This window comes from Panthera onca, chromosome B2 (assembly GCF_046562875.1).
Source record: "Panthera onca isolate mPanOnc1 chromosome B2, mPanOnc1 haplotype 2, whole genome shotgun sequence".
In the NCBI taxonomy this organism is placed as follows: Eukaryota; Metazoa; Chordata; class Mammalia; order Carnivora; family Felidae; genus Panthera; species Panthera onca.
In genome coordinates, this window is record NC_138343.1 from 73601567 (window position 1) to 73620760 (window position 19194).

At 33.9% G+C, this 19194-nt stretch overlaps 1 protein-coding gene across 4 annotated transcripts in view; it reads right to left on the reverse strand.

Annotated features, from left to right (window-relative positions):
* Positions 1–19194, reverse strand: part of IBTK (inhibitor of Bruton tyrosine kinase) — a 91163-nt gene that overhangs the window by 47354 nt on the left and 24615 nt on the right. For 2 of the 4 annotated variants that reach the window (XM_060616030.3, XM_060616028.3), the window contains exons 6-16: positions 18758–18928; positions 15181–15298; positions 14916–15096; positions 12583–12706; positions 9770–9947; positions 6556–6730; positions 4725–5324; positions 3439–3525; positions 2313–2395; positions 2190–2227; positions 1639–1735 (exon numbers count right to left, since the gene is read on the reverse strand). In XM_060616030.3, coding sequence (XP_060472013.1) covers positions 1639–1735; positions 2190–2227; positions 2313–2395; positions 3439–3525; positions 4725–5324; positions 6556–6730; positions 9770–9947; positions 12583–12706; positions 14916–15096; positions 15181–15298; positions 18758–18928 — 1852 coding nt within the window. Of the gene's footprint in view, positions 1–1638; positions 1736–2189; positions 2228–2312; positions 2396–3438; positions 3526–4724; positions 5325–6555; positions 6734–9769; positions 9948–12582; positions 12707–14915; positions 15097–15180; positions 15299–18757; positions 18929–19194 lie in introns of all 4 variants that reach the window. The other 2 variants (XM_060616029.3, XM_060616027.3) reach the window with 1 other exon arrangement.

Sequence of the window (19194 nt, forward strand, 5' to 3'; positions counted from 1 at the left end):
CAATAGCATTTTGCACAAAACAGAAAAAGCAATCCTAAAATTTATATGGAACCACAAAAACCCTGAATGACAGAGTAATCTTGAGAAAGATGAACAAGGCTGGAGGCATCACACTTCCTAACTTCAAATTATGTTGCAAAGCTACAGTAATCAAATACAGTGGAACACAACACGGAGCCCAGAAATAAACACTCATTTTACAGTCAATTAATCCTCAACAAGGGTATCAAGAATACAAAATGGGAAAAGGGTAGTCTTTTCAATAAAGGGTTCTAGGAAAACTGAATGAGCAAATGCAAGAGAATTAAGCTGGATCCGTACCATATAAAAAAATTAACTCAAAATGGATTAAAGATTAAACCTAACACCTGAAACTGTAAAACTCGTAGGAGAAAACAGGGAAAAAGATCCTAGTCTTGTAAATGATATTTTGGATATGACATCAAAACCACACACAATAAAAGCAAAATAAGCAAGTGAAATTACACGAAACTACAAAGCTTCTACAAAGCAATGTTGAAAACAATCAACAAAATGAAAGGCAACCTTCAGAAAGGGGAGAAAATATTTGCAAACCATATCTGATAAGGGATTAATATCCAAAATATATATATAAGAAACTCCTACAACTCAATAGCAAAAAAAAAAAAAAAAAAAAAAAAAAAAAAAAAACAAACCCACAAATAAACTCAGCTAAAAAATGGACAAAAGAGCTAAATAGATATTTCTCCAAAAAACACATACAAATGGCCAGCAAGTACATGAAAGGTGTTCAATGTGAATAATTATCAGAAAAATGCAAATAAAAAGTATAAAAAGTGAGAGGTGCCCTTACACCTGTTAGAATGGCCATTATCAATAAAACAAAAGATAACAAGTGCTGGCAAGGATGTAGAGAAAAGGGAACACTTGTGTGCACTACTAGCAGGAATGTAAAATGATATAGCCACTATGGAAAACAGTATGGAGGTTCCTCAAAAAATTAAAATATAACCACCATATGATACAGCAATCCCACTTCTGGGTATTTAGCCAAAAGAATTGAAATCAGAATCTTGAAGACATTATCATGTTCACTGCAGCATAAGTAATAACAGTAAGGATATAGAAATAGCCTAAATGTTCACTGATGGATGAATGGATTTTAAAAAATGTGGTATATACATACAGCTGAACACTCCATCACACCTATGACCAAAAATACTTTGTAACTAAAACATCAGTGTATTGCTTGACAAAGTATATAAACATAATCTCTTCATAAATTTTGATTCAATTCTTCGTCTAGTTCTTTTCCCTCAGATATATTATCACAAGGGGGAAAACAAACAAGAAAAAACTTTGTAAAGTGTTTGTCAAAACCATATTCCATATCATCAGTTCCTCATCTCAATCATGTAAGTAGTAGGGTATGAAACTGTTCAATCTAATCTCAACCATTATATATAATTCTTATAGAACTCATTTTCACAGAGGTAATGAAAATTTTCTTTATCCACTCCTTTACTGTTAGTAATCATCCCTATTGCTTATTCTAAATTAAGCCTCTGTTGATGGCTTATTTCAATTAAAGATTCATGTTGATTTTGCCATTATTCAATTATATCTTAAACATCTAAAATGTCCTCTTATGAATACCTTTTATAACCACAGCTTCATCAGTATAGAGGTAGTCCAAAATAACTTTCAGTATGTCAGAATGTATTGGCATTTCCAGAGCTGTACAAGTGGAAGCCTAAATAAAGTAAAATAATTAATTTTAAACTACAAAAAACTACATTCTGACTGGTACAGAAAATTCTGAACAGGAATCACATCAAATGCAAAAAAAAAAAAAACAAAAAAAACATTTATAAAACACAAAGCTAAAATGACATACGTTTAAAATGCCTTATAGCATGGAGTAGCAAGAAAAATTGAAACAAAAACCAAATACACTGGTATTCCAAATACACGTCTAAATAATAAAAGGGAAATTTTGATTTAAGAAGCCTTTCTGCAATAAGTTTTAATTCTAAATGCTGCTATTTTCCAGCAGGCTTCAGCATAAATCAAGTTTAATACAAAAATAAAATTAAGTTAAAATATCAGGCTCCCATTTTAAATTTCTTTAGTATATTATACTAAACATATAGAATATATTTTAAAAAGTATGATTACCAGCCATGTGTTTTCAACTTAAATCTTACCTCAATCCATGAGCTACTCAGCATACTATGAAAATATTCTGAGAAAAGAAAAAGTACAAGCTATTAGAACAGTAAAACAATACTAAAACCAACAAATCAGGAACTAATAAAAAGTATATTTACCAAGTCTGGCACAAAGAACACACTTATGACAAGGAAATTCCTTTCCATCCACTGATTTCATGGTCACATCACATAGAAATGAACTGAAAAAAAAATTTTTTTAATTGAAGCAAGAGTGATTTCTTTACATATTTAGCAAGTAGAAAATTTATTATAGGATTTGGCTTAACTTGATTTTGTCTTAATTAAAGATAGCAGACAACAAACAACTTGAGGGCATACATACAAATAAAGTACTTCATCTCCTTCCACTGGAGGAAAGATAAAAAGGGCCTTATAATAAAGAATATTTAAAGGGAACTGAATACAGATAAATATTCAAGAACAGACTTCTAATTTTCCTTTTTCGGTACAGGCCAGACCAAGTTTTAATAGTATAATAGTAAGTGACATCATGATCAAAGGTCTTTAAGTCAGTTCCTTTTACAACCTATTCTTTGCTAAGCACAATCTAGATATCTCCATAGTTTCTTTCTCCAGAACTTTTCACCTACAAAGTAAAAATACCTAAAAACAAAAACTTTTTTTTTTAATATGTATGTATTTTGGGGAGAGCGCAGGTGGGGGAGGGGTGCGGGAGGGAAACAGAGGATCCAAAGTGAGCTGACAGACTGACAGGAGCGAGCCTGATGTGGGGCTCAAAGTCAGGAACTGCAAGATCACGACCTGAGCGGAAGTCGGACGCTTAACCAAGCAAGCCACCCACATGCCTCACAAAAACTTTTTAATAAATTATATTCTAAATATTTTTTATTATTAAAAAACTTATACTAAAGGAAATAATCATCATAATGATGCAGAGGCATAATTAGTTTGGTTTTAGGGTAACACTATTTCCTACCTATTGAAAAATACAAAACTTGGGCCAAGAAAAAATAAAAATTTTTTTCATTTATAATGAAAAAACTGTTAAAAAACTGTTAAAAAACTGTTTAAATGTCTTACTGAGAAGTTAATATTTTATCCACTTACCTTAACAGTTCTCCAATATTTCTAGAAATGAAGACTAGTAAAGGTAAGGTATCTATTCACATATTTTGTTTCATATGTCAGTAAGAAGAGCTCTGTTTTCATAGTTAGGTTCAAAATCTAGAGATGAAAAGTTTGTCTTCATTTCCTAACTTACCATTTTTTCTGATTTAGCTTTGATTTGTTACCAGTTTTCTTCTCAATGACATTAATTTTTCCATTTTCAAATCTGACTCCATCTAACCTGTCAAAGAGTAGATAAAAATTAAGTTGATGGACCAAAACGAAAATCCAGCAAATTACAGTACCTTACATCTGAACCTAATTATATAATTTATATCACCTAGAAAAGTATCTCAACAAACCCTACTCTGTGATAAAAAAAAAGTACCATATATTCTCCTTCCAATTTTAGTTCAATTCAAAGTACAGTTGACTTGTGAACAATGCTGGGGTTAGAGTCACCACCAGCACTCCCTCCAAGGAGGTGATATCTGCATATAACTTTGACTCCCCAGAAACTTAATGACTAAGAGCCTACTGTTGACTGGAAGTGTTCCCAGTATCAAAGAGTAGATCTGTTTGTATGTCTGTGGTTCGTATGTTATATTCATATACATATTATATTCTTGCAATAATGTGGAAAAAAGAAAATGTTAAGAAAAACATAAGAGAAAATACATTTACAGTACTATACCGCATTTATCACAAAAAATCTGAATACAAGTGGATCTGCACAGGTCAAACCCATGTTTCTCAAGGGTCAACTGTATATTAAATATCGTCACTGACAAAAAACATATATCAAAATCATACCACAAAGCCCATTAGTGTTTTTATATAGGAAACAAGATATACACTCTTCCTCTGCTCCTACCCCACACATAAGGTTATACTTTCACAAGCAATATACATACTTTAAGAAAAACAAGAATTCCAAAGAATCTGGCTTATATGACAAATACTGTCTTAGGCATTTTACACATGCTATATAACAAAACTACATGAGATCACAATTATCCACCCCATTTTCTTTACTGAGAAACTGAAGTTCAAAGAAACTAAGAAATCTTGGCTCCAGCCAGTCATAGTAAAGAGGCACATATAGGTATTTCTAGTTCAAAAGATAGTTCTCTTTCCAGCATACCACACTGCCTACCATTCCAGATCCCTGTTATACAAACACCATAGAGAGTTCAAACCGACTAACAGCCTCCTCATCCTTTAATGTTTTAATCCTCATCCTTTAATGTTTTAATCCAGTGAGTCCTGCAGAGATAGCTTTAGAAGAAAGGAAAGAAAGAACATATCCATGTACCTCCCTCTACAAAGGAGGGTTGGGGAGAGAGTTGGGGGAGGGGAGAAGAGGAGTAGACAAAAAAAAGAATTTCTAAAAGAAGGACATAATGAGGTTCAAGAATAGATATTAAGGAGAGGCCATACCTACTACTCAAATTACTGAAACCAAATTTCTTTGCAACATTTTGCAACATTCTTACAGGATCATCTTCCCCAATACTTTTCCCTTTATTGGAAGATTTAGGTTTGCTTTTCTGCTTTTCATTAACTATGTGAGCTTGATTACTTCTGTAAACTTCAAATGCTGACTTCTGATTATCTTCATGGCAATTCATTTTATTTGAATGAGAATTCAGAGCGCTCTGATATTCTTCTGGTTTTTTGTTTAAGTTTATTCTTGGTGTGAAGCCATGAAGTAAAAAGTCACAAGTATCTGTGTATATAAATTGTAAAAGGTACTCAAACAAGTCAGGATGAACCTTCTCTATCACAAAGAGATGGCATCCTGCAGAATCTTCATCTTTCCGGTAAACATCTGCAAAGTCTAAAGTAGTCCCATCTGAAAGAAACAATTTTTGAAAAAAGTCAGAATGCACTGCCAAAATATATTTATGTGCAGGGAAGATTCTATTGCCAACTTGAAATGTCACATCATGTATGTTGTCCGTTTCATCTGTTTCCCTTAACAGTTTGCCAAACTCTTCAAAAAAGGATGATGAAGATACAGCTGGAATTTCATAAAGGCTAGAAATGAAACAAAAAATCATTTTTACTTTCAAGAAAATGAAAAAAAAAAAAAAAAAAGCATCCCTAGCCTTTTCTCCTTTCAAAGTACAATTTCTTTTTTAGTTACAAACTTACAAGACTTTATATCTGGTATTTCCTAAAATATAAGCATACTGCACAGTCTTAGATACTATATTACTCTTTAAAATGTTTCTATTCCTTTTTCTGTTTTTCTCCTAATCTAAAATGACAAGATTTAAATTTTCCTTTAAAAGCAGTGTTTTCTATTTCTATAGGGAAACACTAGGCTATAAATCCAAATGACCACTTCATAGAAATTTTCTAAATGACTGTAACACAAAGAACTATAAAACTAAAAACATCCAAAAAAGGGTACAGTTCTCAACCTTTTCTTTTGTATCCTTTTATTCTTTATCCTTTTAAGTGAAGAAAACCAAATATACAAAGAAATGAGCAAATACTTCAGGTATGATCCCAGAATAGGTCAGAAACTCAGGAAGTAAAGATAAACACACACACAGACATACAATCACTCCACAACACTGATTGTTTCAATACTGTAAGAATGTTATCACACCTTCCCAATCCACATTCCACCCTTCCAGGTAGGGGAACCATCCTCCCAGTTTGTCCTGGATTGAGGGGTTTTCCAGGAGATGAGACTTTTGGTGCTTTAAATGGGACAGACCTGGGCAAACCAGGTGGGATGGTCACCCTGCTTCTAGGATTTCTTCCCAACAGTACCCTATAAATATTTATTAAATATTTAATATTTATCTTAACCTGTCATCTCTCTACCAATGTGACTCAGGAAAGATTTGCACTGAGAGTCACACTACCCTACAGATGACTATATACTACCTCTTCTTTTATTAATTTTCATATTCAAGGGTTAGATATTTTTTCAAACTACATAACAAATATTTACATTTCTCAGAATCTGGGAACCTAGAGTACATCTTAAGTACTACAATATAAATAAATATTGTGCATGTACATATGTATCTTCAGTATTTTCAATAAATATCAGTTTACAAACGAAAAGAAACTCTCATCATTTCCTATAACAAATTCCACCTTTGAGTTATCCAGCTAATATGATTTTATGTCTAAAGTCTCTTCAAGTCTTGGCAAAAGCAGTTCAATTAAATTTGTTCCAGCAGCTACTGAAAACAAAAGAAAGGGATTATTTCTTCTAAAAAATGAAATTTAATATATACAAGTGTACCTTGTTTTAGGATCTGACTGCAGGATTGCAAAGTTGCATCCACTTGGATCTGTGCTGACACTAACAGCTCTATGGGCAAAAGTAAGTTTCTCAAGTCGAATTCTTTCATACACACTATTTATATCAGAGACACAAGACACATCTGATGAGGAATTATGAAGATTTGATAAAATCTCTGCTAAAAAGAAAAATAAATAAACTTTCATTAATGGAGGCTTTATTGAAGCTATTAAAATGGTTTAAGAGTAAAGAAAATAGAAAAACAACTAGAATATGGAAATATCTTTCATATAGAAGTCAGTCCTCTTGAAGAACTATATCCTCCCTCTCTTCAACACAATTTGTACCCTATGTACAGGTATTAAACAGGAAATTTTGGTGAGTCCATTCTCAATTATCCACAATTTCATCCCTTTCAGCAAAAACATCCTCCACACTGCAACCAAAGTTATCTTTCTAAAAAACAAATCTAGTGTTATACTGGCTTCTAAAATTCCTCAGCTTGCATTAAAAATATGTAAATTTAGCATCCTCATAATTTGTATGCTTGTTTGTTCCTCCACTTCCTTCTCCATTCTTCCATTTATTCAGCAAATATCTGAGTGACTACACTGTGCTCCTGTGATACAGTGATCATCAGTCTATCCCTTGTGATACAGTAGTGATGTTAGGCATGTCCCTACCATCTTGGAGTACACAATGTAGCAGAGAAGACAGATGTTTAAACAAATGATTGTATCATTACAAGTCAGATCAAGGCTATGAAAGAAAAGTATGAAATCTGCATGCAAAGAAATGACTCCAGCTGCAATATGATGAATGTTGGAAGTAATTAAAAATAAAAACAAAGAGATCATTTAGGAAATGACTTTAATAAGAATCCAGAAAAAAATAAATGATAACACTGAAGTTACTGTAGCAATGAAACTCGAGACAAGTGGAAAGATTTCAGAAATACTTGAGACTGAAGTGAAAAAACTTGGTGACAGATTGGATACAGGGATGGGTGGGGGGGGGGGATGTGAGGTGTCAAAGATAACCATTTAGTTGGAAAGAAAACATTGCAAAACAGATGTGGGAGCAGAGATCATGAATTCAGTTTTAGACCACTAAATATGGCTAAGATACAATTCCAAGGACTTCCTACATTTACAAGTCAAAACCTGCATTTTGGTTACTCTCTCAAATCCACTCTGTATCAGTCTTAGAGGGCTTTCCTAATCTTACTCTGATACTCAAGTTATTTCAGTTTCTGTGCTCTCAAAAAACCTAACATAAATATATTAGTATTTTTAAACTGTAAATATTTATATACATGTCTACTATCCCTACAAACTTACGAGTGTCTGAGAACAGGGGCCCATCTTACATATGTTTTGTATCATTAAAGCATAGTCCTATATCTGGCATGTAGAAAATATACTTTAAATGTTTACAGACTTGCATAATCTATAAAGAAATAAAAGAAATACAACAAATCATTAATCACCCCACTGTGGCTTTATGATTTCGGAGAATGTTTGTAACTGAGTATAAATGTGCTCTATATATGTTTTAGCATACAATAACTGATTTATTTATTCAACGGATAGCTTAATAAGGGACTACTATCTGTCAGAAAATACGCTGAATGCTAAGGATACAGTAAAGCAGTTAAGGTCCTTGCCATCTTAACAGTCTGATAGGAAAAAAGCATTAAAAAAATTAGTCACAAAGATAAATACATGAAAACAAATAAAAATGAACTGCATCATGAAAATACAAAGGGAATATGAGAAATGAAATCGGGTACCCTCAATTTAGATTATGGGATCTGTGAAAACATTTCTGACATATAAATTAAGCTGAGATGTGAAAAATTAAAAAAAGCCCTGGGACTACTGAACAAAACTGAAAATCTGAAGGTCAATGTGACTCGAGAGTGGTAAATGAAAGGGAGAGAAATCAAGATGATTTCAGAGACACAGACAAAGGTCAGAGCAAGGGCTGTAGAGGCCATGTTTAGCAAGTGCAGAAACCATTAAAGAGTTTTTAAAAACACAGGAATATTAGAATCAGATCTTAAAAGATCGCTCTGATAATCAGTTAAGAACAGATAAAAAGAAACAAGAGTACAAATAAGGCAACATATTTTTTTGCAGTTGTCCATGTGACATGGGCTATGGTGGGGCCAATGAACTGTGAAGAAGTAAATGTATTCTAGTTTCTCCAGAAGAAAAATCAACAGAGAATAATTATAATGAAAGAAAAAAGTTGCTAACCTAAGTTAAAAAACAATGCAAGTAATCCAAACATTTATAAATTTATAATCAGAAAAAATTAAGAATGAACTATATAATGAAAAGCTTCTATTTTCAATGGTGGCATCTTAAAGCTATCCTTTATATTCATCAAGGAATGAAATAAAACATCTCTATCTAGCAGCTGTTTAATACAACTACCTTTTCTTTTTAAAATTCTCAATAAATATGAAAACTTTATTCTTCCCATAATTTTCCCTTAAGTTATGAAATGTACTGTTTAAAAACTTTAACTGTATATATACATGTAAAAACAAAAGTACAAGCCACTCAATTCTCAACGTAGGGAGGAAGAGTAAAAATGGAGCTTGGAAGATGGTTCAAATGCATCTGAGGGGCACCTGGGTGGCTCTGTCGGTTAAGCATCTGACTTTAACTCAGGTCATGGTCTCGCGGTTCGTGGGTTGGAGCCCCACATTGGGCTCTGTGCTGACTGCTCAGAGCCTGGAGCCTGCTTCGGATTCTGTGTCTCCCTCTCTCTGCCCCTCCTCAACTAATGTTTTGTCTCTTGCTCTCTCTCAAAAATAAACAAACATTAAAAATTTTTTAAAAAAAGAAAAAAAAAAAAGCATCTGGGAAGCTGTTTTTTTTTTTTTTTTTTTTTAAACTTTACACTTCCCGACCCCTTGAGCCAAGGCTAGCAACAGTGTTATGTTCTATTAACAGTAGTGATCTTCTATTACTGATAGGAAGGAGCCGTGACCTCAAGATCTACTGAGACAGATGAAAGGTTGAAAACTCGATTTAAGTGGACTGAATTCACTCTGCTTACCTGCACACACACAAACCACAATCAAAAGAGGAGACCTAAGGGTAAAACCTAATAATACTTGTCAAACCTAATGATAAATACTTGCAAAATTAAAAAGTTAACTGAAAGGTACTTTATGTGCTACTCACGTATATGAACTGACCTTTCTTTTCAGAATTCTTTCTTTTTTCTTCAAACCACTTCCCTTTAAATCCTTCTCCATCCTGTGTGACAAATAAAATGTCTTTTCTATTTAAAGCAATATCAGAAATGAACACCTGGCGTGGATAGGCCCATCGACACTGCTTCAGGGAACTGCTGACTGATCTCCAGCAAAATACCTAAAACCAAATTACATTGGAATATAAATATATTCCCATACAGCATTTGAACAACCAAAAACTGAAATCAGGAAAGAGTATCTATAAAATAAAAGTTCTAATTAATGTTTCAATGTTCATTCTTCTATGGAAAAAAGATACTATAAAAATCTATTTTTAAAGAACTGTGTCTTTCAGAAAAAAGTATATCAAACAAATACGAAGCATTAAAAATATTTCAAAGACACTCCTCTTAAGAAGAAGCAATCTTCAGTATTACTTGTTTTTGGCAAACAGATTTGCTACAATGATAAAGAAAAAATTATGAAAGCTAAATCTGAGATATCAGACTTGTGCAGTACCATCTATTTGCAAGAATGAAAATCACCCTATGAAAACCCAAACTTTAACTCTCAAAAAAAAGATGTATGAATAACCCAATTATAAAACTAAAACAAAATCTTAGAGATAGAAAACTCATAATACAGTTATGGCTTCCAAGTGGTTCTGCAAATCTTAGTGTTCCTGAGAAATGGCTTAGACGCTGATGCTCAGGGATGGAGAAAATAATGAGAGGTGGGGTGCTGAGTTTCACAATCCAGCTTTATCCAGAGCAGCAACTCTTGTCTGCTTTATATATTTGCATTCCAAGAAAGATCTCATTTGAAAAATTAATACTGCTTAGTTTTAGAAGTTCAATCCCCTCATAATTAAAAAAACTAAAAATGGTTATCTGCCAAGGTCACTCAAATTTACATAAAAAAGACTATACTGATTGATTCCTTCAGAGCTTGGTTTTCATAGTAAGATTCTAATTTTGCAGAAAGTAAAAATCCAGAGGTATAAACTAGATCCATATTAATATAAATGAAACATATCCTAGAGTCAAATGTTTTTTGTACTATTTTGTGTAATCCCATGCCTCTGCTTCCATTAGTACAAATTAGAACTCTAATTCTAATATACTTCCCTATGTTAAAATGATCAACTATAGGTTTATATCTGTTCAGTACCAGTAGGTGGAGCTTTATGATTAATTCTTCAATTTCAAAAATGTCAAATTTTATAGCACTATGTAAACCTCAGAAAATATTCTCATTGTATGTTTCTACTTCATTAACAAAAAGCAATCTGTGTTTTTCTAGCCACAGTGTAAAATTCTTTATGTTACTAATGTATACTTTTAATTTAACAATTTCATTAGAGAAATGTACTGACATATTTGAACAGGGAACTAAAATTAGAACTCTACTTAAATGGAGAGAGATTAGAGAGTCATCATATAGTGATCTAGAAATACATTATCTTTTATATATGACAGTTACAGCCTCTGAAAATATACATACGTGTATATTTGTTTAAAACTAAATCTGTAGACCTACCCTATGACCCAGCAATAGCACTGCTAGGAATTTATCCAAGGGATACAGGAGTACTGATGCATAGGGGCACCTGTACCCCAATGTTTATAGCGGCACTCTCAACAATAGCCAAATTATGGAAAGAGCCTAAATGTCCATCAACTGATGAATGGATAAAGAAATTGTGGTTTATATACACAATGGAATACTACGTGGCAATGAGAAAAAATGAAATATGGCCTTTTGTAGCAACATGGATGGAACTGGAGAGTGTGATGCTAAGTGAAATAAGCCATACAGAGAAAGACAGATACCATATGGTTTCACTCTTATGTGGATCCTGAGAAACATAACAGAAACCCATGGGGGAGGGGAAGGAAAAAAAAAAAAAAAAAAAAGAGGTTAGAGTGGGAGAGAGCCAAAGCATTAGAGACTGTTAAAAACTGAGAACAAACTGAGGGTTGATGGGGGGTGGGAGGGAGGGCAGGGTGGGTGATGGGTATTGAGGAGGGCACCTTTTGGGATGAGCACTGGGTGTTGTATGGAAACCAATTTGACAGTAAATTTCATATATTAAAAAAATAAATAAATAAAATAAAATAAATATAAAAAAAAAATAATAAAATAAAATAAATATAAAAAAAAATAAATAAAAAATAAAACTAAATCTGGAGAAGGGCAACTAGGCAACTCAGTCGGTTAAGTGTCTGACTCTTGGTTTCAGCTCAGGTTATGATCTCACGGTTTGTGAGTTCGAGCCCAACATCAGGCTCTGCACTGATGGTATGGAGCCTGCTTGGAATTCTCTCTCTCCCCCCTTCTCTCTCTGCCCCTCCCCTGCTCACTCTCTCTCAAATAAACTTAAAAAAAAAAAACAAAAAACACTAAATAGGGGGAAAACTTTCTAATTATGCACCAAATTTTTATTACTACCTGTTTAGCTATTACTTTTTTTAAAGAGTAGTTACATATATCATATCTATTCAACTTGATATCTTTATCAGTACTCAGTATACATATCAAATAATCCATCAAAATCCCGTATTTCCATTTTAAGCGCAGTAAATGAAATCTGGAGCTACAGTTTTAACTAATGTTTCACAGGGCAGCTTTGTTAATGTCCTCAAACTTTCCCCGAAGTACCAGCTCCATATTAATTAGTACTAGATGTCAAAAAGGGAGAAATAAAGTCAATAGAAGTCATTATCATGGTAATTCATGTTCGCATTATCAGATCCTCTACAGCTATCAACTGAGAACAAAATTACTACATTTTTGCATAAATATACACTCACCCTTCCAGCTCCATCCATTGCAAGAATGCAGATTTTCTGACCTCCATTTTCCTTCAAATTTTCAGGATCAACCTTGTATTCCATACGCCCCCCAGAAACAAGAACTTTTTTCAAGTTTAGTTGCCTAGGTGAAAAAAAAATTCTACATTAATATGTTCTCTAAAATACACATGCTCGATTTTAAAGAAATTACTATTCAAACAATAATCTAGGGTGATTATTGTGAAAGGTAAAGGAAGATGATTTGGACTTTGGTATCCTTAGTCCCTTCTTTCCGTAAGTTTCCCCTACATAATGGCCATTTCTTTTTTATAGCAAGTCCTTCCCTCCCAAATGCCTCTACCCACACATATACACACATTTGACACTTAAAGCCCCACTTGCTAATGCACACGTTCACTCTATTTTAAGTAACTGATAAAACTAAAAGCTCCTAAGTATATTTGCAATTTAACAGAAATGAAAAACTAAATTCAAAATGAAACAAATTCTTAATTTCAAATATGGACAACCCTAAATAGCTACAGCTACCAGGAAAATCATTACTAATTTAATAACACATCCACTAGCCATTCCATTATATCTGCACGTGATATGCCCACAGCATTGTGTGAAACCTACTGCTAGTCCAGTCATTGTACTCCCTTTCAGATATTTTGCTTGCATTAAGATTTTTTATTTTTTACTTTTCAAAATTACTATGTTGGAACAATTTGTAACAAAAGAATTTTCTTAGTTAGAAACTTGGCTATAACATATTTACACAATTTAATGTTATTAATCAATAACAAAATCTAATATCCAAAAAAAACTACCTCATGATCAGAAAAAAAGCTAGTCAGTTCCAAGAAACATTTATGTTCACACTTTCATGTTTCTAAAACTGAAATATGACCTACAATTAATACCCTTCCAATTGTTACACATAGAAGCTAAATTGTGGCAAACTGATGGTTGACATTCTCTGCTCATAAGCTAATTTCATGGATGGAATCTGTTTATGAAGTACCATCTCATTTACAATAGCAAAAGCACATTTTGTTGCATTTCAAATTAAATGCCTGATTGCTTATTTAAAAGTTAGATGGCTAATCTTTAGAAATCCTGCACACTATTGCTTTCGCTAATTGAGCTATACTCTTCCAGGTAGTTGAATTTCATCTTATTTGTTCCAAGATGTATTTCTCTACTTGTATTTATTACTGTAATTATTGAGTAAGATAACATATAAGCCAATAAAATATTACTCTTAGAAGAATGTTTTTTTCTGAAAGTTGAATACTTTGGAATGACGCATGAAATATGTAAAGCAAAAAGCTGCCGTCAAACCAGAAATGGATTAATCGACTATATAAGATTGAAAATGTATGAAAAGTAAAGGACTCTTACCATATTAATTTATCTCACAATTGTTTTAATCACTTGCTCCTTACACTGTTCAAGATGAAATCAGAGATGACACCTTCTGGGTATGGCTTATGCATGAAAGATAGGGAGGGAACTCCAACTGGTGGACCTAGTGATACTTACACCTTAGTTCTAGGATTCCCTGCTTTACCTGGCTTTTTGATGAACCAACCAACTGCTGCTAAATTAACTGCATTCTACTAGACTTACTTTCAGTAACAACAGGCTACACAAATATAAAGATAAAAAATATACCACTTAGTTATAAATACATGGACTGAATCCATGGTATATGATTAACTATTTTTTTTTAAATAAAGAAGTGCATAACAAAAAAAAAAAGGGGTACACATGAACCAATGATGATTGTGTCACAAACCAAGAATTATGATTAATCTAGTTTTGTGTACCTGAAGCATTAAAAAAATGAAATTTATAGGTCACCCTTAACCATATGTTAAACATAATTCAGAAATACTGCTTTATAATTTACAGAGAATTTTAATTTTTTAATGTTTGTTTATTTTTGAGACAGAGAAAGAGTGTGAGCAGGAGAGGTGCAGAGAGAGAGAAAGAGACACAGAATCTGAAACAGGCTCCAGGCTCTGAGCTATCAGCACAGAGCTGGACATGGGGCTTCAACCCACGAACCATGAGATCATGACCTGAGCCGAAGTCAGACGCTTAACCGATTGAGCCACCCAGGTGTCCCTACAGAGAACATCTACTACATACATTCCCTGGATGCTTGTCAAAAGACTAAGGTCATCAAATGCAAAAACCCTTTCCTTTCAGATTTAAATTTTCTCCAATCCACTTTCTCAATCCGACACTTCAGATCATATAGCATAAAGCTGATAATCAGAGTTTTGCTGGAAGAGTTGAGTTATTATTAAAGTGAGATTTCTTTACAGAAATACACTTACTTAGAAGCCATCTTCTTGCACTGATAGTCTGTAAGTAAGTAAATATCTCCCCTCGTGGTAACACAGACTGTGGCCCCATCACTTGCAGCAACCAAAGACAAAGTGATATCCTTATGATGAAGGGCAGAGACCTGACGAGGAGCAGTTACATACTTTTCTCCATTGGGATCTGGCAAATAACCTAAAAATTTGCACAAATAAATCACAAAATATCCACTTTAAGAATTCAATTTTTTTTTCAGACATTGTCATCAAGATTTCTTACCCAGTTGTCCACCATTTAGTCCCATAGTGTAAACAGCTTCTCTAGTCCATAGCACTGTATGAAACCTGCCTGCTGCTACTCCAATGACTGTCCTTCCTTTCAGATATTTTGCCTGCATCTATTCAAAAAGACAAGACAGCAGTTTACTATGTATCTATGAACTAGTACAATTTTTACAAGATCCAGTTGATGAAGGTATCAATATATGGCATACTCACCATCAGTACCCCCTCGTTCTAATGACAGAATTCACTAACAGATCTCAGCACTAACACTGAGACTCCAACTGTTCTCAGAACACAAGACATTTTGATATAGCCATTTTAAGTCAGCAATTTTAACATATAAAAAATTGGCATGGTACACAAACCAAATCATTCAAACTATCAACAAGCAATATGCAAAACAGGCATTTTCATTTCATCAGAAAATGTACTTTTAAATTTGACACATTTAGGGTCTTTCAATGGCACTACTGACATTTTTAGCCAGATGACTTATTGACATAACATATCATACTGATTGTTGTGCAAATATTGGCACATTCAGGGTCTCTCAATGGCACAACTGACAGTTTTAACCAGATGACTTATTGATATAACATATCACACTAGTTGCTGTGCAAATACTGAACCACCCTTGCATCCCAGGAATAGCCAAAGCAATCCTGAAAAAGAAACACAAAACTGAAGGTATCACAATTCCAGATTTCAAGTTATATTACAAAGTAGTAATTATTAAAACCGCATGGTATTAGCATAAAAATACTCATGTATCAATGGAACAAAACAGAAAACCCAGAAATAAATCCACAATTATATGGTCAATTAATCTTTGATTAAGTAGGAATGAAAAAACAATGGGAAAAAGACAGTCTCTTCAAAAAATGGTGCTGGGAAAAATAGACAGCTCCATGCCAAAGAATGAAACTGGATGACTTTCTCACACCATAAACAAAAATAAACTCAAAAATGGATAAAAGACCTAAATGTGAGACCTGAAGCCATAAAGATCCTTGAAGAGAATACAAGCAGTAATCTCTCTGAAACTGGCCATAGCAACTTTTCTCTAGATATGTCTCCTGAGGCAAGAGGAATAAAAGCAGAAATGAACTACTGAGACTATATTAAAATAAGTTTCTGCACAGCAAAGGAAACAATCAACAAAACCAAAAGGGAACCTACTGAATGCGAGAAGATACTTGCAAATGACATATCTGATAAAGGGTTAGTATCTAAAATATATAAAGAATTGACACAATTCAATTCCCAAAAAACAAATGATCCACTCAAAATGGGCAGAAGACATGAACAGACATTTCTCCAAAGAAGACATACAGATGGCCACAGACACATAAAAAGATGCTCATCATCAGGGAAATACATCAACACTACAATGAGATATCACCTCACACCTGGAAGAATGGCTAAAAACAAAAACACAAACAATTGTTGGCAAAGATGTGGAGAAAGGGGAACAAACCCTCTTGCACTGGTGTGAATACAAACTGGGGCAGCCACTGTGGAAAACAGTATGGAGTTTCCTCAAAATATTACAAATAGAACTACCCTATGATCCAAGAATCACACTACTGGGTATTTACTCAAAATTTAAAGGAATACATGTACACCCATGTTTATTGCAGCATTATTTACAATAATCAAATTATGGAAGCAGCCCAAGCATCCATCAATAGATGATTATTCAGCCACAAAAAAAAAAAAAAAAAAGAAAGAAATCTTTCCATTTGCAACAACACAGAGCTACAGAGAATAATGCTGAGCAAAATTAGAGAATGACAAATACCATATGATCTCATTCACATGTGGAATTTAAGAAAAAAAATGAGCAAAGGAGAAAAAGACAGAAGTCAAGAAAGAGGTTTTTAACTATAAAGAACTGAAAGTCACCAGAGAGGTGGTGGGTGGGTGGGGAGATGGGTGAAAGAGCTGATGGGAATTAAACAGTACACTTACCCGATTAAAAAAAAAAAGGAAAATGAAGAAAATGAAAAAAAAAAAAGAAAAAAATTTGACATATTCAGTGCAGCTCTACTGACATTTTCAGCCTGATGATTCTTTGTTGTAGGGGACTATCTTGTAAATTACAGGTTTAGCAGTGTCCCTGGACTCTACGTACTAGATGTCAGTAGCACCACTCCCACCCCTACCCACAGTGCAACAACTAAAAATGTCTCTGCACATTGCCAAATGGCTCCTGGAGATGCAAAAATAACCCCAGTTGAGAATACTGGGTATGTCCAAAGCTCCAAGACAGCCACACAATGAGAATAAAAACAGAAATAAAATCTACCATTTCTAAAGAAATCTACAAAATGATTAAATATCCACAAATTCCACACTATAGAAAATGGATCTTCCAACCAAAAAGTACCACAGATTGGAGAGTACCTCTATTCCTGAGTAATACTTCCTTTTGATCCAGTATTCATCCACAATGGAAAAGCATTAGATTTAATAATTTACTAAATAAAAAATGTATATCTAATAATTTTAGTTTTTAAGTTTATGCATTCATTTTGAGAGAGTGCCACACGTGCGTGAGGGGGAGGGGCAGAGAGAGAATCCCAAGCAGGCTGTGCACAGCATGGAGCCTGATGTGGGGCTCAAATCCACAAACAGTGATATCATGACCTGAGCCAAAATCAAGTCAGATGCTTAACCAACTGAGCCACCAAGGCACCCCATATACCTAAAAAATTTAAATCCAGAGGATTAAACCAGTAAAGAAATTTAACCTCTGAAATACAAAACTTTATGAGCTGAAAACACGTTTGTTATTAAGTGATGATTCTAATAATATATTAATTTAGAGCACCACTCCTAGTTCTGTGAACTAGGTCTGTGAAATTGAGCAGTGGTGGCTGTGCAAATGGGAGCTGGAAATTAGAACAAATAACAGTGGCTTTTGAACGTATGTCCCCGCAAATAATCTTGCCAGGTAGGATTTCTGTGCAGAGGCATATTTTCCATGAGCCCAATAAGCTCAGGCTTCTGGGTAACTCATTTGGATAGCCCATTTTGCATTTATAAATTTCATGTCTTTTCTTAAGGACACCCTCAAAATTATTTGTTTCAAACCCCAAAAATGTGGATCCCCCTCTGTTTGTGAATACTTAAAAAGATGAGCGGCATCTGGGTGGCTCAGTCGAGCATCTGACTTTAGCTCAGGTCATGATCTCGTGCTTCACAGGTCCCAGCCCCGCATCCGGCTCTCTACTGACAGCTCAGGGCCTGGAGCCTGCTTTGGATTCTGTGTCTCCAATCTCTCTGCCCCTCCCCTGCTCACATTCTGTCTCCCTCTCAAAAAAAAATAAACATTAAGAAAAATTAAAAAAAAAAGCTGAATCAAAGGCAGTTTGGGGCCTAATTTCCCAAGTGCCTTCTTTCTTACTCCAAACAAATGCTAATTTATACTATGCTTAATGACTCCTGTGAAAAATAAAGTATATACCATGGAATATAAGTAAAATAAGTTGCATATCAATATCTTCCATCTTTTTATCCACACAGGTTTTATAACAGTCATCTTGTTGTTTTAAAAAAAAGAAGTTTACCTGTCTGGGTACATTACAACTGGAAGGTGGAGGAATAATTCCTAATTGATGAAAAATATTTAGTCCAAATGTATAAACACATCCATCTTCAGTCAGTACAACAGTATGATCCTTTGCAGCTGCCACCTGGGAACAATTATGACCACTCAGTCCTTCCACAAGCCTAGGGATCTACAAAGTAAAATTAGCTTAGTATAATATATTAGTCATTTATACAAAAATGCAAATAGAATCTGGTGATACTGTATCCAAAATGACAACACTGATAAATGGCTGTATCTATCATAGGTAAACCCTACAATTCAGCAAGGGACAGGTGAGTTTAATAGGATATGGACATTGGCTTATGAGTAAAATACAAAATCCCAGCAAGACATTTCAATAAAATAATTCAGTCCAACAAATGATTTTTGAGCCCTTATCATACACCCAGTGCA